The 12,729-nt window shown below is 38.8% G+C and overlaps 1 protein-coding gene across 17 annotated transcripts in view; it reads left to right on the forward strand.

Annotated features, from left to right (window-relative positions):
• DOCK9 (dedicator of cytokinesis 9) overlaps window positions 1–12,729 on the forward strand; it is a 142,168-nt gene that overhangs the window by 50,913 nt on the left and 78,526 nt on the right. Inside the window, exon 1 of one of the 17 annotated variants that reach the window (XM_082218521.1) lies at window positions 5,830–6,086. The exons of the other annotated variants lie outside the window; for them this stretch is intronic. Coding sequence (XP_082074647.1) covers window positions 5,970–6,086 — 117 coding nt within the window. The 5' untranslated portion in view covers window positions 5,830–5,969. Of the gene's footprint in view, window positions 1–5,829; window positions 6,087–12,729 lie in introns of those variants that run through there. 17 annotated transcript variants of the gene reach the window in all.

The following is a 12,729-nucleotide window of genomic DNA, read 5'->3' on the forward strand; positions in this document are numbered from 1 at the left end:
CTTATAGCCAGGTGTTTTGTAGGTAAGTGTTGATAACCTAAAGAGGGCTGCTTAGGAAATAGGCACCACTCATTTACTGATGCTTCTTGGCATAACAGTGCATGAACTAGTACTTGGGGTGGTGGCTGGTAGGTACCACTCGCCTAACTATACACTGTAAAAGCTCATTTGAATAGTTTTTGGAATTACCTAAGGCTGATTCTTGTTCCTTTGTGTTTAGCACGGCTGTTTTGGGAATATGCAATCCTGTACAAGTCCCATTGAACACAGTATGGATTGTACTTTTATGTTTTGTTGTAGATAGCAGGAGACAGTAATTTCATTAGTTTTTGTGGAATTGATCTATGTCTAACATTTTCTAATAAAATCAGAAATGTTGAAGAGAAAATAATATAGTGCAGTGGTTCCCAGTTAGCTATGCACTGCGGATCCCCTGTTTTTAAAAGCCAAGCCATGGACCCCTCTACTTTTGAAAATTTAGGTGTCTCTATGGTAGCTTTTGTGTGTGAATGGTGCCATGGACCCCCTGCGTGGGTTACTGATAGAGTGCAAGCAATTTTATTGAAGAAAGAAGTTCTGGAAATTAGGTAGCTAATGAGCCTGATTCATACAACCATCCAGTGTCAAACGAAAATCTAGATATAGAATCATCTTAATTCACCTTTTAAAAATAGCATTGTGGTAATATTAATATATTAAAGTAGCTAGATGCCTGCAGACTTGTGGAGGTAAGTGTCAATCCTAAGTCTGACACATTGATATTTTATGGAAGGTGTGTTCATTTGAATCTGCTTAAGCAAAAAAACAAAAATCTCATTGCCTTAATTAGGAAGACACTTTGGTTTGAAAAGGCTGTATAAGGAGAACTAGGTTACACTACTGAATTTCTTTAATCTTTACCATATCAGTGGATGTAATTTCTCCTTGAAAAGTTTGAAAGGAAATATTGGCTAGAAAAAGTTGCATATTTAGACATGAAGGTTATTGGGTGCTGTTCTGACTGAGGACCCTGAAAAATCCCAAATTATCACTTAAATGTAAGCAAATATAAAATTTGCCTAGGAGCAGATCAGAAGACTGAATCATGACATTGTCCTAAAAGAAACTCCTTACTCTTCCTCTATGCTCTTGGGAATACATTACCAGGATGAATATTAAAGCTAGTTTCTAATATAAATTTAAACTTAGTAGTCTTGTGCCTTCTCCCAGACTACTCCATTCCATTTTATTTCGTCCTCTTTATGCCTTTATGTCTCTCTCTTTCAAGCAGACACTCTGTGACTAGTGAGCCTGCTCATTCCTAATTTACCTGTTTTGGGAATATACTTAATTCAAGGCACTATAGTATGCCCTGCCTTGTATGATGCAGAAGATAGGCGTGCGCCGTTTGGCTTTCTCAATAAAAGCACATAGATTATATACTTGTTAGGGGCTGTGGTAATCAACTTCACTTTGTGTGACTAGGTGACAGGTCAAAATGTTTTTATTTCAGCAGACTCCCCATATATTTTGTGTTGTGAAGGAATAGAATGCCTGGCAATTTGGATTATGCAGATTTATATGTGCCGTGTGTGGAGTTGGTGGTGATTGGAACAGCATTCAGTGCCAGAGTGTATTTAATATTCAAGTGCATTCACTTCAGCATTCTGGGCTATTTTATTTGAATAAATCACAATGCCTCAGTGTTTACAAGCGGAGACTAGTGAAAATTTATTTTTTATATTCTGTACCTTCTGTATCCATTCTCTATTTACACAGTAGTAACACACACTGCGAATACCACCCATTCATAACACTTATTCACACACAGTCTTAACAGCTGAATATCCATTGTAGTAACGGTCCATGTTCCTTTTCTGTAGCCCTTCTCATCAAGTGTAGCATCTGTTTTTAGTAGGGCCGTGCACCAGATTTGGCTTCTGCCTCAGTCTCAGGCCAAATCAGATCAGAAGGATTTGGGCCTCAGTCAAAGTGAGTTGAGACAGCCACAGACTGCTTAAGTTGGGTTGGATGGCCCAAAGGATCTGGGGCTGTTATGCAGTAGGGCATCAGGCAGGAGGAAGAGGCAAGCATTGGGTTTCCCATGAAGAGGCGGGGTCCTACCAGATGCATTGCTGGTTGTGTCTTCCCAGGAGAACTGAATTCAGCGTGATTTACTTCTGAGTTGAAATGTACAGGGTTTTCACTCTCAGGCTGCAATATTATGCTTTCACACTTGTTTGGAAGTAAGATGACAGTTGCACAAAGATGATTTCTAGTTGGGTAGGGTTGAAATGATGAAAGCGTCATGAAAAGGGTAGGGAAACCAACCAGGCAATTCATATCAGGCAAAGACATCTCACTCCCTCTTCACCCTCTGGTGTGGACAGACAGCAGGAGATGTGGAAACACATCAAAGCAGAGGAACTATAAAACAACATGCAAATTTGAATTTAAACAGTGTGGTAATGTGAACACAGCATTGGCCCTACTGGTTTGGGATAATTGTCACCCAGATTCAAATATTCTCTCTTGGACAAAGTGTTGAAACGCATGCTGGCTGTTCAACTCCAAACAGTGTTGGAAGATGCAGAATCTGGTTTCTGGCCTGGTTTTAGGATAGATGAAGTCTTGGTTACCTTGGTGAATGACTCACACTGGTGAAATGGATACAGGAAATTCAAGCCAGTTGATTTTCTTGAACTTCTCAGCAGTTTTCAATACCACTGCCCATAGAACCTTTTGGAGCACTTGTCGTTCAGCTTGAGGCGCATGATGTGATGGTGTTTCTAGTCCTTTGTGGATTATTCTTCTCAGGCAGTGCTGAAGAGTGACTTCAGTCCCCATAATGACAATTGACTTAATGACCGTTTCCAGGTTCTGTTCTGTCACTCATGTTTTTTAACATCTACATGCAAACATTGGGAGAAGTCATCCAGAGATTTGGACTGAAGTGCCATCAGTATGTAGTAGTAGATTATATTTGTGGTGGTGGGTGTCCCAAGTCATATCAGAGTAAACCTATTGAAATTAATGGACTCGACTAACTTTTAAAATTTAATTTCAGTGGTCATACTCGTGAGTATGACTAACCCTATGTGTTTTATATGTTAGTTTGATTTTGAGAGCCACCTTGTGTTGCTTTTTTTCTAATATTTGGGGTATAAATCCACTAAATAAGTTACTTATTGGCATCCCATTATCTCCTGAACATTTCTTTTTTTTTCAGTAGGTTGTCACTTCTTTAATTCTGCTTACTCTTCTGTCTTTTGTTTTGCAGTTTTTATCAACTGATTATTAATCATGTTTTATGTTTCTGTGTTTAATTTATTTTAGCTGCCTTCATTGGTTCAAAGCTTTAACTGGAGAGTTGGAATATAAGTACTTTAATTGTATAATCCTTCAGCTTTCTATTTAAGGCTAAACATTGTTTCTAAGTCACTATGTTTGCTTTTCTTATAAATCAACATTGACAATAGTGTTAGGCAGTCAGATCTCCTTTATCTACAAAATGATGCTATTCATTCCAATAATCCTTATATATAAATATGACATCACATTTTATCTTGAACTCTTTTCTGCACCTTACTGTGGCTTATTGTTGTTAAAATAATCAGTGATAAATTTAACCCATTTCTGTGACTAAATACATTCGTTTGTCTTTTAAACGTCAAACATAAATTCACTAGCATACATTTTAGATAATGTTTAATGTTACATCTGTGTTTTATCATGATGAGATCCACTTCATGTGTAGGTTTATGCAGAGCTCTGCAGAGGAAGCATCAGGCTGTTGTCCAGATCTTAATCCCCAATGATTGGGCTTTTTTAAACAAATGAAAATTCTGACAGTTTGTGTAGATACATGTTTATACAAAGAAGTGGCTGACAGCCAAATGTTAAACCCATCAGTAATATCAGAATCTCCTCAGTGTGGTACGTAGGTCATCGATTTATAACTGAAAAATGGCTATCTTTACTAGCAAAGTACCTGTAAATTTCATGACTGCAAAAGGGAAGCCAGGTCTCGCTATCCCCAAATACAGATCAGCTTGTTTCTTTCAGATAGTTTTGGCAGCTATACAGGTGAAAGGTGAAAGAGAACCCACATGGGTAGAGGGATTATCAAATAGTTTTTGTTTTACAGTTTTCCAGATCAGTGGTACTCTGTGAAAACACATTTTAAAACAAGCTAGAAAGCAAGATCAGGAGAATGTGGTAGATTGTGTTGTTCATCACTACCATCATCACTAAGATGGGCAGCAAGTGTCCCCTTCTTTCTGTCTCCACACATGCATACACATGTGCCACATTCCATAAGGTAAACAGAATAGCAGTGGAAGTACTGTTTGAGAGAAAGTACTATATTGGTAGCATCACTAAATATATTTAAATGGGCAATAAATATATTAACATCTATTTATTGCCTATTTAACTTCACTCTAGAAAAAGAATATATTATTTTTAACTTTCAGCTTCCTCCAAGTGCTGAATGCTGGAACTGTTAGGTGCAGAAAATGAGGTTCTGATCTCAAATACCTGGTCCACCTTACTGCAGCACCAAGCTAAGCAGAGCTATCTACATTTCAAAAACTGATGCTAGGCTGCAACAGGGTTGAGTCCTTGAAGCTTTGCTCTCAGGTTGTGTCCAGAAAACTAGCACTGGGTCATTAACTTCTGGGGTGAACCAAGGCTGAGAGTTAGAACAGCTGCTGAGAAGGCCTAGGCTAATAGTGCTGCTGAACCAGTATGAAACCATTCCTATATCAGCTTCAATAGAGGACCATTGACTAATCTGGGGTGAAGGAGAGGTGAAGTTGTCTAAGGTATATGACCCTGAATAAGAAGAAAATGAATGGGTATGAGAGGGAGGAGAGAGCAAGCAGGTAGTGGTAGGGTTATCTGTGACATCCTTCTTCTTCCTGTTGAATGAATTCTGCTTCTGAAGCAAGGTAAGGAGGATTTTGAAGTAAACTCATAATTTTCGATATCGGAAACTAATATGTCAACACAATCCCTATTCCTAGTAACATATGTCAAATGTTTACTGAATACATAATTTGTTCAGACTGTGGCAGAAATCCACCCAACATTCATGGGAGAATGTGGTACGATCTTTTAGAGCAGTCAAATAAAACTTTATTACATAGCATGACAAAGGTCTGTAATTTTATCAGGACAATTATTTGTTGTTTACTGGGTTGGGGCACAGTAGAAGCTATTGGTAATTGTGGCTCTGCAGGTGGGCACACGCTTGCAGAGCCATTACCAGAACTCTGCTGACCTGACCTCCACCTTGTCCCTCCCCATCCTGATGAGTGTGACACCCCACCACAAGCCACTACCGCATCCTACTGTAATCTTGTGGCTGCCCTGAACCTTTTGTGATATGCATATATTGCCCACATCCTCTTTAAAACTTGACCACACTGTTTCTTCTCTCCACAGTTGCCACAATATTTTACTCTGCAAAATATTGTAGAAAGAGACATATTTTGGTGGCTCAGTTCAGTAATATCAGTGCAGAGGTGCCACATTAAAGGCTCAGACAATTTTCTTTGCATGCTCCTGAGAAAAGTTGGCTATTTCATATCAACATCAGTGTTAACTGAGAGAACTTTGACTTGAGTTAGTAATTAATTTCATGGTTTAAGTTAATCATTTTGAAAATCTACTGAAATGACAATACTGAACTGTAAGATTTGCTAGCTTTATTTCATGGGAAAAATTGCTTTCTGTTCCTAACACTGAAAGAGATCCGCCTTCTCTTCTCCCACACTCTTTTTCTCCCCCTCCCAAGGGGTTGGCCTTCATATGTCATGCATTCCCACCCTAACTTGTCTCAGACTGCTGCAGAGTAGCACAAATACTTGGTTTTCTTTCTAGCTTGAGGGTGGAAGAAGCTTTCATTTCCTTGAGATCACTGGTATGCTGCTGTTGGAAGAGAAAATTGCTGAATTTTACAATTGTGTTAAACCTTTTGGTTAAGAATGCTGGCAAGAACAAATAGTAAAAATATGAAAAAGGAACTGGTTATAGAATCTCCACAAAAGTGCCCAAACGCAGCAAGTTCTGAGGCAGAAGTGGACAGTCCAGTTGAAGTTTTGGTAAGGTGATCTCTCTCTCTCTCTCTCTCTCTGTGTGTGTGTGTGTGTAAAAGGGAGAGAGGCTATGCAGAAACATTTCTATTTAGAAATCCTTGAAGTCTTGTAAAGTTTCTTAATTTTCTTTGTGATAAACAATTGCATCTTCTACTGTTCACTGTTCTGTTGCAATCTGCTAGTGTGACTTTCAGTGACTAATTTCTATATGAAACATTTGGTCTCTCTTTATAGTTGGTAAAAACACTTTCTAATTTCTTTTCTAAACGGCTACCTAATTTTAAATTAATATAAGCAATCTAAAGTGGAAACTCTTAATCCTTTGATATTTTAAATAATATGATGAAGCAAATGTTCTGCTGTCCCCAGTTTAATTTTCAATGTAGGGTGCATTTAAAATACTTGAGTGTTTGAAATGTGCAGTACAGATATTGTTTTTGCTATCTTGTGGTACACTTCTTAAGGGGAACATTTTCTGTAAGTGCAGACTGAGAATTCTAGTCCTCTTGTTGAGCTTGATTATATTCAGGGGTGAGGGAGCAAGGCATGCAATGCACTTCTGAGGAATCATTGAAAATATTATGCTCTTTGTGACTGATGAGCTTCTATGTTCCACAGGCGACCTGTATAGTTGTACAAGTTGTACAAGAAGTTTCTGGTTGCGTACTCTTTTTGTAAAATCTGCATTAATTTTGATATGTATTGTTTTCATTTGTTTTGGGGTTTTGGGGGGGAGAATGAGAATATTATGACTTAATAGCTCATGAGTTGTGACACCAAAGGAAGTATGGTTGGACCTTATTGTGTGCGACTCGCGGTCCACCAACACTCTGCACTCAGATAATTAGTTCTTTCAGCTGTTTGGCAAGACATTAAGTAGAACATTGTGTTAAAACAAAACAGCTGCAAGTGAGCAATTGTTCCAATTGGCAGGCACTCTTCATTAGACCTAGGTGTATTGTTTGTTAATATATAAATGGCTAATATCTGCTAGACAATTTTCAAACATGCATGTTCTCCATGGAGAAATAAAATAAACACGGCAAATGTTTTGCCAGAAAGAGATTCATTTTAAGGAGAAAGCAATGAGCAGTGTGCTAGATTCCTGCTTGCTTCTGTTTTGAATATCCTTCCTGTAAAATCCTTGTGGATTTTGTATTTGGATGCATTGTACTTTCCTAAGTATTTGGGAAGGGCAGTGGGGGATGGAAAAGGAGACATGTCTTAATAGCTCATGAGTTGACCCCAAAGGAAGTGCACACTGCTAACAAAATTGAACGGAGAAGTGAGCCACATCCCTTGTTTTGAGAAACTAGTAATCAGTGGGTGTATATTCTAAATAATATCCAGGTTTTCATCAGAGATATTCTCAGCAAGTTTTCTTTCTCTCCGCCCTTCTTTTGCAATGCTTCTTTATTAGACACATTGCATTTTCACCCTTACGTTATAAACAAATTAAATGTTAAAAGTGAAGTTATTCTGCATGCTGGTTATTGAAATTATTTTGTACATTTCAAATGAGTTAAAGGGGGAGATGAAACATTCATAACTTCATATTTGTTGTGTAACATTGAAGTGGGAACTATGTAGAGAGACCTGCAAGTTTCAGTTACATATTATGCTTGTGCATTTAGTTCACAGGGAATATGCCAATTACGGTTGTAAAAAGAAGGGCTTTCTGTTTCCCACCTGGGGAAACAAGTATGGCTTGTTGCCTTTCACATGTAATTTCAGAATGTTTTGTAACGGTTAAAGGTAGATCAAAAATGAAACCGTATCGCAAGGTGGATTTCTGTTAACCATAGAATAATATCCTTGATCAGCATAATAGTAAGCTGTTGCTTCACGCTATGTACATAAGTTAGAACGAACCCAAGCAAAGCCTTGGGACTATCCTGTCCCCATGTAACTGGGTGAAGGACTGCTGCAGCATTATGCATGAACCAAAAATTGTTGTTTAAAACACACTCACACAATTTCTAAACAAACCAACTTCAGAACATGGGTTCATTGTGCATGTAGTGCTAAACTATAAACAGTAACATGTAAAGTCAGTCCATTATGGTTGACAAAAAATAAATAAATGTGAGTTTAAGGTGGAAAGTTGAGTACTGTAGTGTTATTTCTTTGTGTATTTTCTTAGAAAACTTATAGGGCTGAATTCAACTCATTGGACCTGCTAGCAAAAGCCCACACAACTACTTATACTTAAATCCTACCAAATGAAAGTAAGCTTGATAAGGATAAGTCATGTACGGAAATACTGCGTTATCTCCTACCTCTACGCCATTCATGCTTTTCATGAAGGGAGAGAGGAATGCTCCAGATACTTTGCTCATAGCTTACCATGTTTTTGCCGTAGGGTGGGGAAATCATGGTGGTGAGGCAGAACAGACTGGTCTTTAATTGTGTAACTAAGGGGAATGTATATGCTGCTTTCCTACATCTTGCTTCCCTGTCTTCTTCAAGTTCCGCAGCTCCTTTACTGGATCACCTTCTTGCTGTAATCCATGTTAGAGTAAAAGGACCCCTGACAGTTAAGTCCAGTGGCGAACGACTCTGGGGTTGCGGCACTCACCTCACTTTACTGGCCGAGAGAGCCGACGTTTGTCCGCAGACAGTTTTTCCGGGTCATGTGGCCAGCATGACTAAGCCGCTTCTGGCAAAACCAGAACAGCACACGGAAACGCCATTTACCTTCCCGCCGGAGCTGTACCTATTTATCTACTTGCACTTTGATGTGCTTTCGAACTTCTAGGTTGGCAGGAGCTGGGACTGAGCAATGGGAGCTCACCCCATTGCTGGGATTCGAACCACTGACCTTCTGATCGGCAAGCCCAAGGCTCAGTGGTTTACACCACAGCACCACCCGCATCCCTACCCACCCGCATCCCATGTTAGAGTAGTAATGCTTAAATGCTTTTACCACATTGGACACACAATTATTTTAACCAATACCCTTTTGAGTCCTTAATTACATAACTTCTCTTGTATGGTTTGTACAAAACAAAGTAGTGAGGAAGGAGCAGAAATGCAGACTCTACTGAGACCTTACAGACTTTACTTCACATGAATGGGTCTCAGATTCCAAATTCAGGCACATGTATACAGAGTAGGATTGTAAAGATAAGGACAGAAGGAAATGAAATATAGAAAAATACAAATTGTGGTGATCACAAATGGTGATCATTACCTTGTTAAGAATGGCCATTCACAAAAGTAGTTGATAATACAGAAATTATGGCATTGATAAGCCAGTTAGCACATGCAGTGTGGAAAAAATACCAATTGTGCTGATTCAGATGTAGTCTGAATGTAGTATGTCAGATGTAGTATGCATCTGAATACTAGCTAATAGAAACTGTAGAAGGGCAGAGTATGTCTGAGTTCAGGTCATGCTTGCAGGTTTCCCATAAGCATCTGGTTGGCTACTGCAAGAACAGGATGCTAAACTAGATAGGTCACTGGCTTGTCTTATGTTCTTATGATAGTGCAAGTGCTGAACTGCAGCCTTACAGACCCAGAGGGAATGTAGCTCTCCAGGCAGGAGGGTGGGAGTTGCCCCACACCTGCTGCATGGTTCATTACTTTTCAGCAGGCCCTTTTCTTGTGCTACAAATACCTCTGTTCACTACTTACCCCAAAAGGTCACAATATGTAGTTCTGAATACATCTAAAGAGTGGAGCTTGTGCTTCCAAATGTGTGTCTTTTACAGGGGTGAAGTTATTTCCTAGCATCTTGAGGCCCAAAAATAATTGCTTTAGAGGTAGTATTGTATGTAGCCTATAACTTTTTCCCTGTTAGACAATGGTTTATAGAATGGAAAATATCTGTAAGAGGGAGCACAGGGGAGAATCTGCTTTCCTGGAAAGTGTGTCACTGTAAGTAGTGCCAAAGTCAATATGTTGTCCTCTATTCTTTTGTTGAGAATGATGAAATATCCTTCCTCTTACTGAGGATGTGAACTCTAGAAAACATATCAGAATATTCGCTTAAATGAGAATGCATAGGTGTGTAAGGCATTAGTTTCAAGAATAGCATGCAGTCATAAACGAGGGCCCCGCGGCTAAGGTTAGTAGATTTCCATATGTTTCGGTAGGGTAGAAAGGATAGGAATCTTGTCCATTAGAGCCAAATGTAATCCATGCTATACAAAAGAAGATAAGAGCAGGTTCACTGGATCAGGCCAAAAGACCATCTGGTCTAGCATCTTGCTCTTACAGGACCAGCCAGACCACAAGCAGCATCTGAGGTTATGAACACTTCCCACTTAAGACAGTGGAAATACAACATAGCCATCATAGCTAGTAGGCATTATATGGTGGTTTTATTTATATTTATAAACTGCTAAACCTTACAAAACACCACAGTGGTTTTTACAACCATTTCTATTTGTTTGTTTAAAGGTCATACCCTGCTTTCCACCATGCAGGTTTCAAAGCAGCTTACAACAACAAATAAAGTACAACAAATAAAGCAGTTATCCCAAGAGAAATCAGTTACTGCCCATGAGTCAGCTCATCCTTCCTGTAAAGCCTGTAGAAATAGGAGAGTTTCTGGCACCTGACAAAATATGTACAATCTCATAGCTGGGTTAACTTCAATGGGCGATGTATTCCACAAGGCAGGTACTCTGTGTGGAAGGACTTTGAGTCACTGTGAAACAAACCTCTGGTACATGGGACACCACAAGCAGGGCCCCCATAAATGATCACAGTGAACAAGCAGGGCTTTATATATAAACAGTAAAATATTAAGTTTGGCCCAGTAGCTTATTGACAGTTTCTCAACACAGGTATTATGTCCCACATAGAACTCATTGCAATAATTCAGTTGTGATTTTACCAATGTTACCAATGTCTAGGAATATTTGTAGTTGGCACACCAGCCAAAACTTACAGTAACTACTCCCGGCCACTGAGGCCACTTGAGCCTCCAGTGACAATTACAGATCAAGAGGTACTCCTAGACTATATAAATATTCCTTCAGAGGTAGCATAACCCCAGGCTGAAAAGGTAACTGACCTATATCCAGAACAGCACAGCCATTCACCCACAGAGCCTCCATTTTACCAGGATTTGGCTTCAGTTTATTGCTTTATTAATATTCTGGGACAATAGGCTTTGAAATACATTCTTTATTTTATTGTGTACCTACATGTGGTTGCAAGATGAAAGGGGGAAATAATCCTATTTTGTTGGATCAACACATGTCAGTACAAACAACAAATAATCTCCCAGTTATTCGTAAACCTTAGCTTTTTCTTCAACAGATTAACTACTTTGCTAGAACATAGAAGTAAATATGTACAGTGCCTTAAATATTAAAACATTGTCATGATAGGGAAGAATAACTTTTACTTGTATTCAAACAACAAATTTTATAGTAAAGTAAATGAGGAAAGGAGTTTAAAACTGGTTGTGGGTAGAGATCTGGAATATAACTGTCCACACTGAGGAAGAGAGAAGGAGGTTGTAACTTTTTCCAGGCTTGTCTTTAACAGTAATATTTCTAGCTGCTTTAATTAGTTATTTTTCTATTGGAAATGTGTATTTATTGGGGCTTGAACCTCTAATTTACATTGTGTGCGTATACTTTGCTTGAACTTTTCGTGCTATTATCAGTATCTTGTAATCTCACCAGATGCCTTTTTCATAGGAAACTTTCCATGATATGCTTTATTTTGAAGCTTTCAGGAAATAGAATTTCAGGAAGCATATTTAAAAACAATAGTCTGAGCTGTGTTTGTAGGCGATATTTCCACCTGATACCATAAAACCAGTGTTCTTTCTTAGTGTTGCTAATAGACCTGGGCCCTTGTCCAGAGAACCACAAAAGCAAGAGAACATTGCATAGATGGGCTTGTTCTCTTACAGTGCCAACTGGAATTGAAGCAGGAGCTTAACACAGTGCTGATCCACAGTTGAAGGAGTATAAACAGGGGAAGGGTGTGCCTCTAGTTGTGTTTCTCCTATTGCAGATTGGCATTATGAAGCTTTAGAGTGAAGACTCTCGCATGTTTACCTGTTAGACTGGTGAGGAGAGCACAAAGATGGCACTTGTTCAAGTGTGCACATACAGGCAGCTGTGTCTGAGACACAGCACTAACTGGTTCACCCATAGCCCTCCCCACAGTTGGCTTCTGCACCTGTAGTATGGCTGATCTGGAAGATATATGCATATGGGAATTGCATTCTCTGGATGTATGCAACTGGAAGCTCTTTCACTACCTGTGAAAGAGCTTCAGTATCATTCTGCTTCCCAGTGGTAACAAGTGGGTACAGTGGTACCTTGGGTTAAGTAATTAATTCGTTCTGGAGGTCCGTTCTTAACCTGAAACAGTTCTTTTTTTTTATAATAATTTTTATTACATTTTTCCAAATTACAGATGAGAAAAGACAGAATAAAAGAAAAGAAAAGAAAAAAGAACAAAAAGTCACATCCATTTCAATAACTTATTTCAAATTTCCATTGGACTTCCCCACATCTCCCGCATAATGCATTCTTGATAATAAAGTCATCAGCAAATTATACCCTTATTTCGTGTATTTCTTTATATTTTCAATTGCAATTTAAGTTTAAATCTCTTGTTCTCCGTTTACTCTAAAAATATAACCTGATATCGTTTTAACCCATTTAAACTTTGG

The sequence above is a fragment of the Podarcis vaucheri genome (assembly GCF_965113315.1).
Source record: "Podarcis vaucheri genome assembly, chromosome: 4".
Classification (NCBI taxonomy): Eukaryota; Metazoa; Chordata; class Lepidosauria; order Squamata; family Lacertidae; genus Podarcis; species Podarcis vaucheri.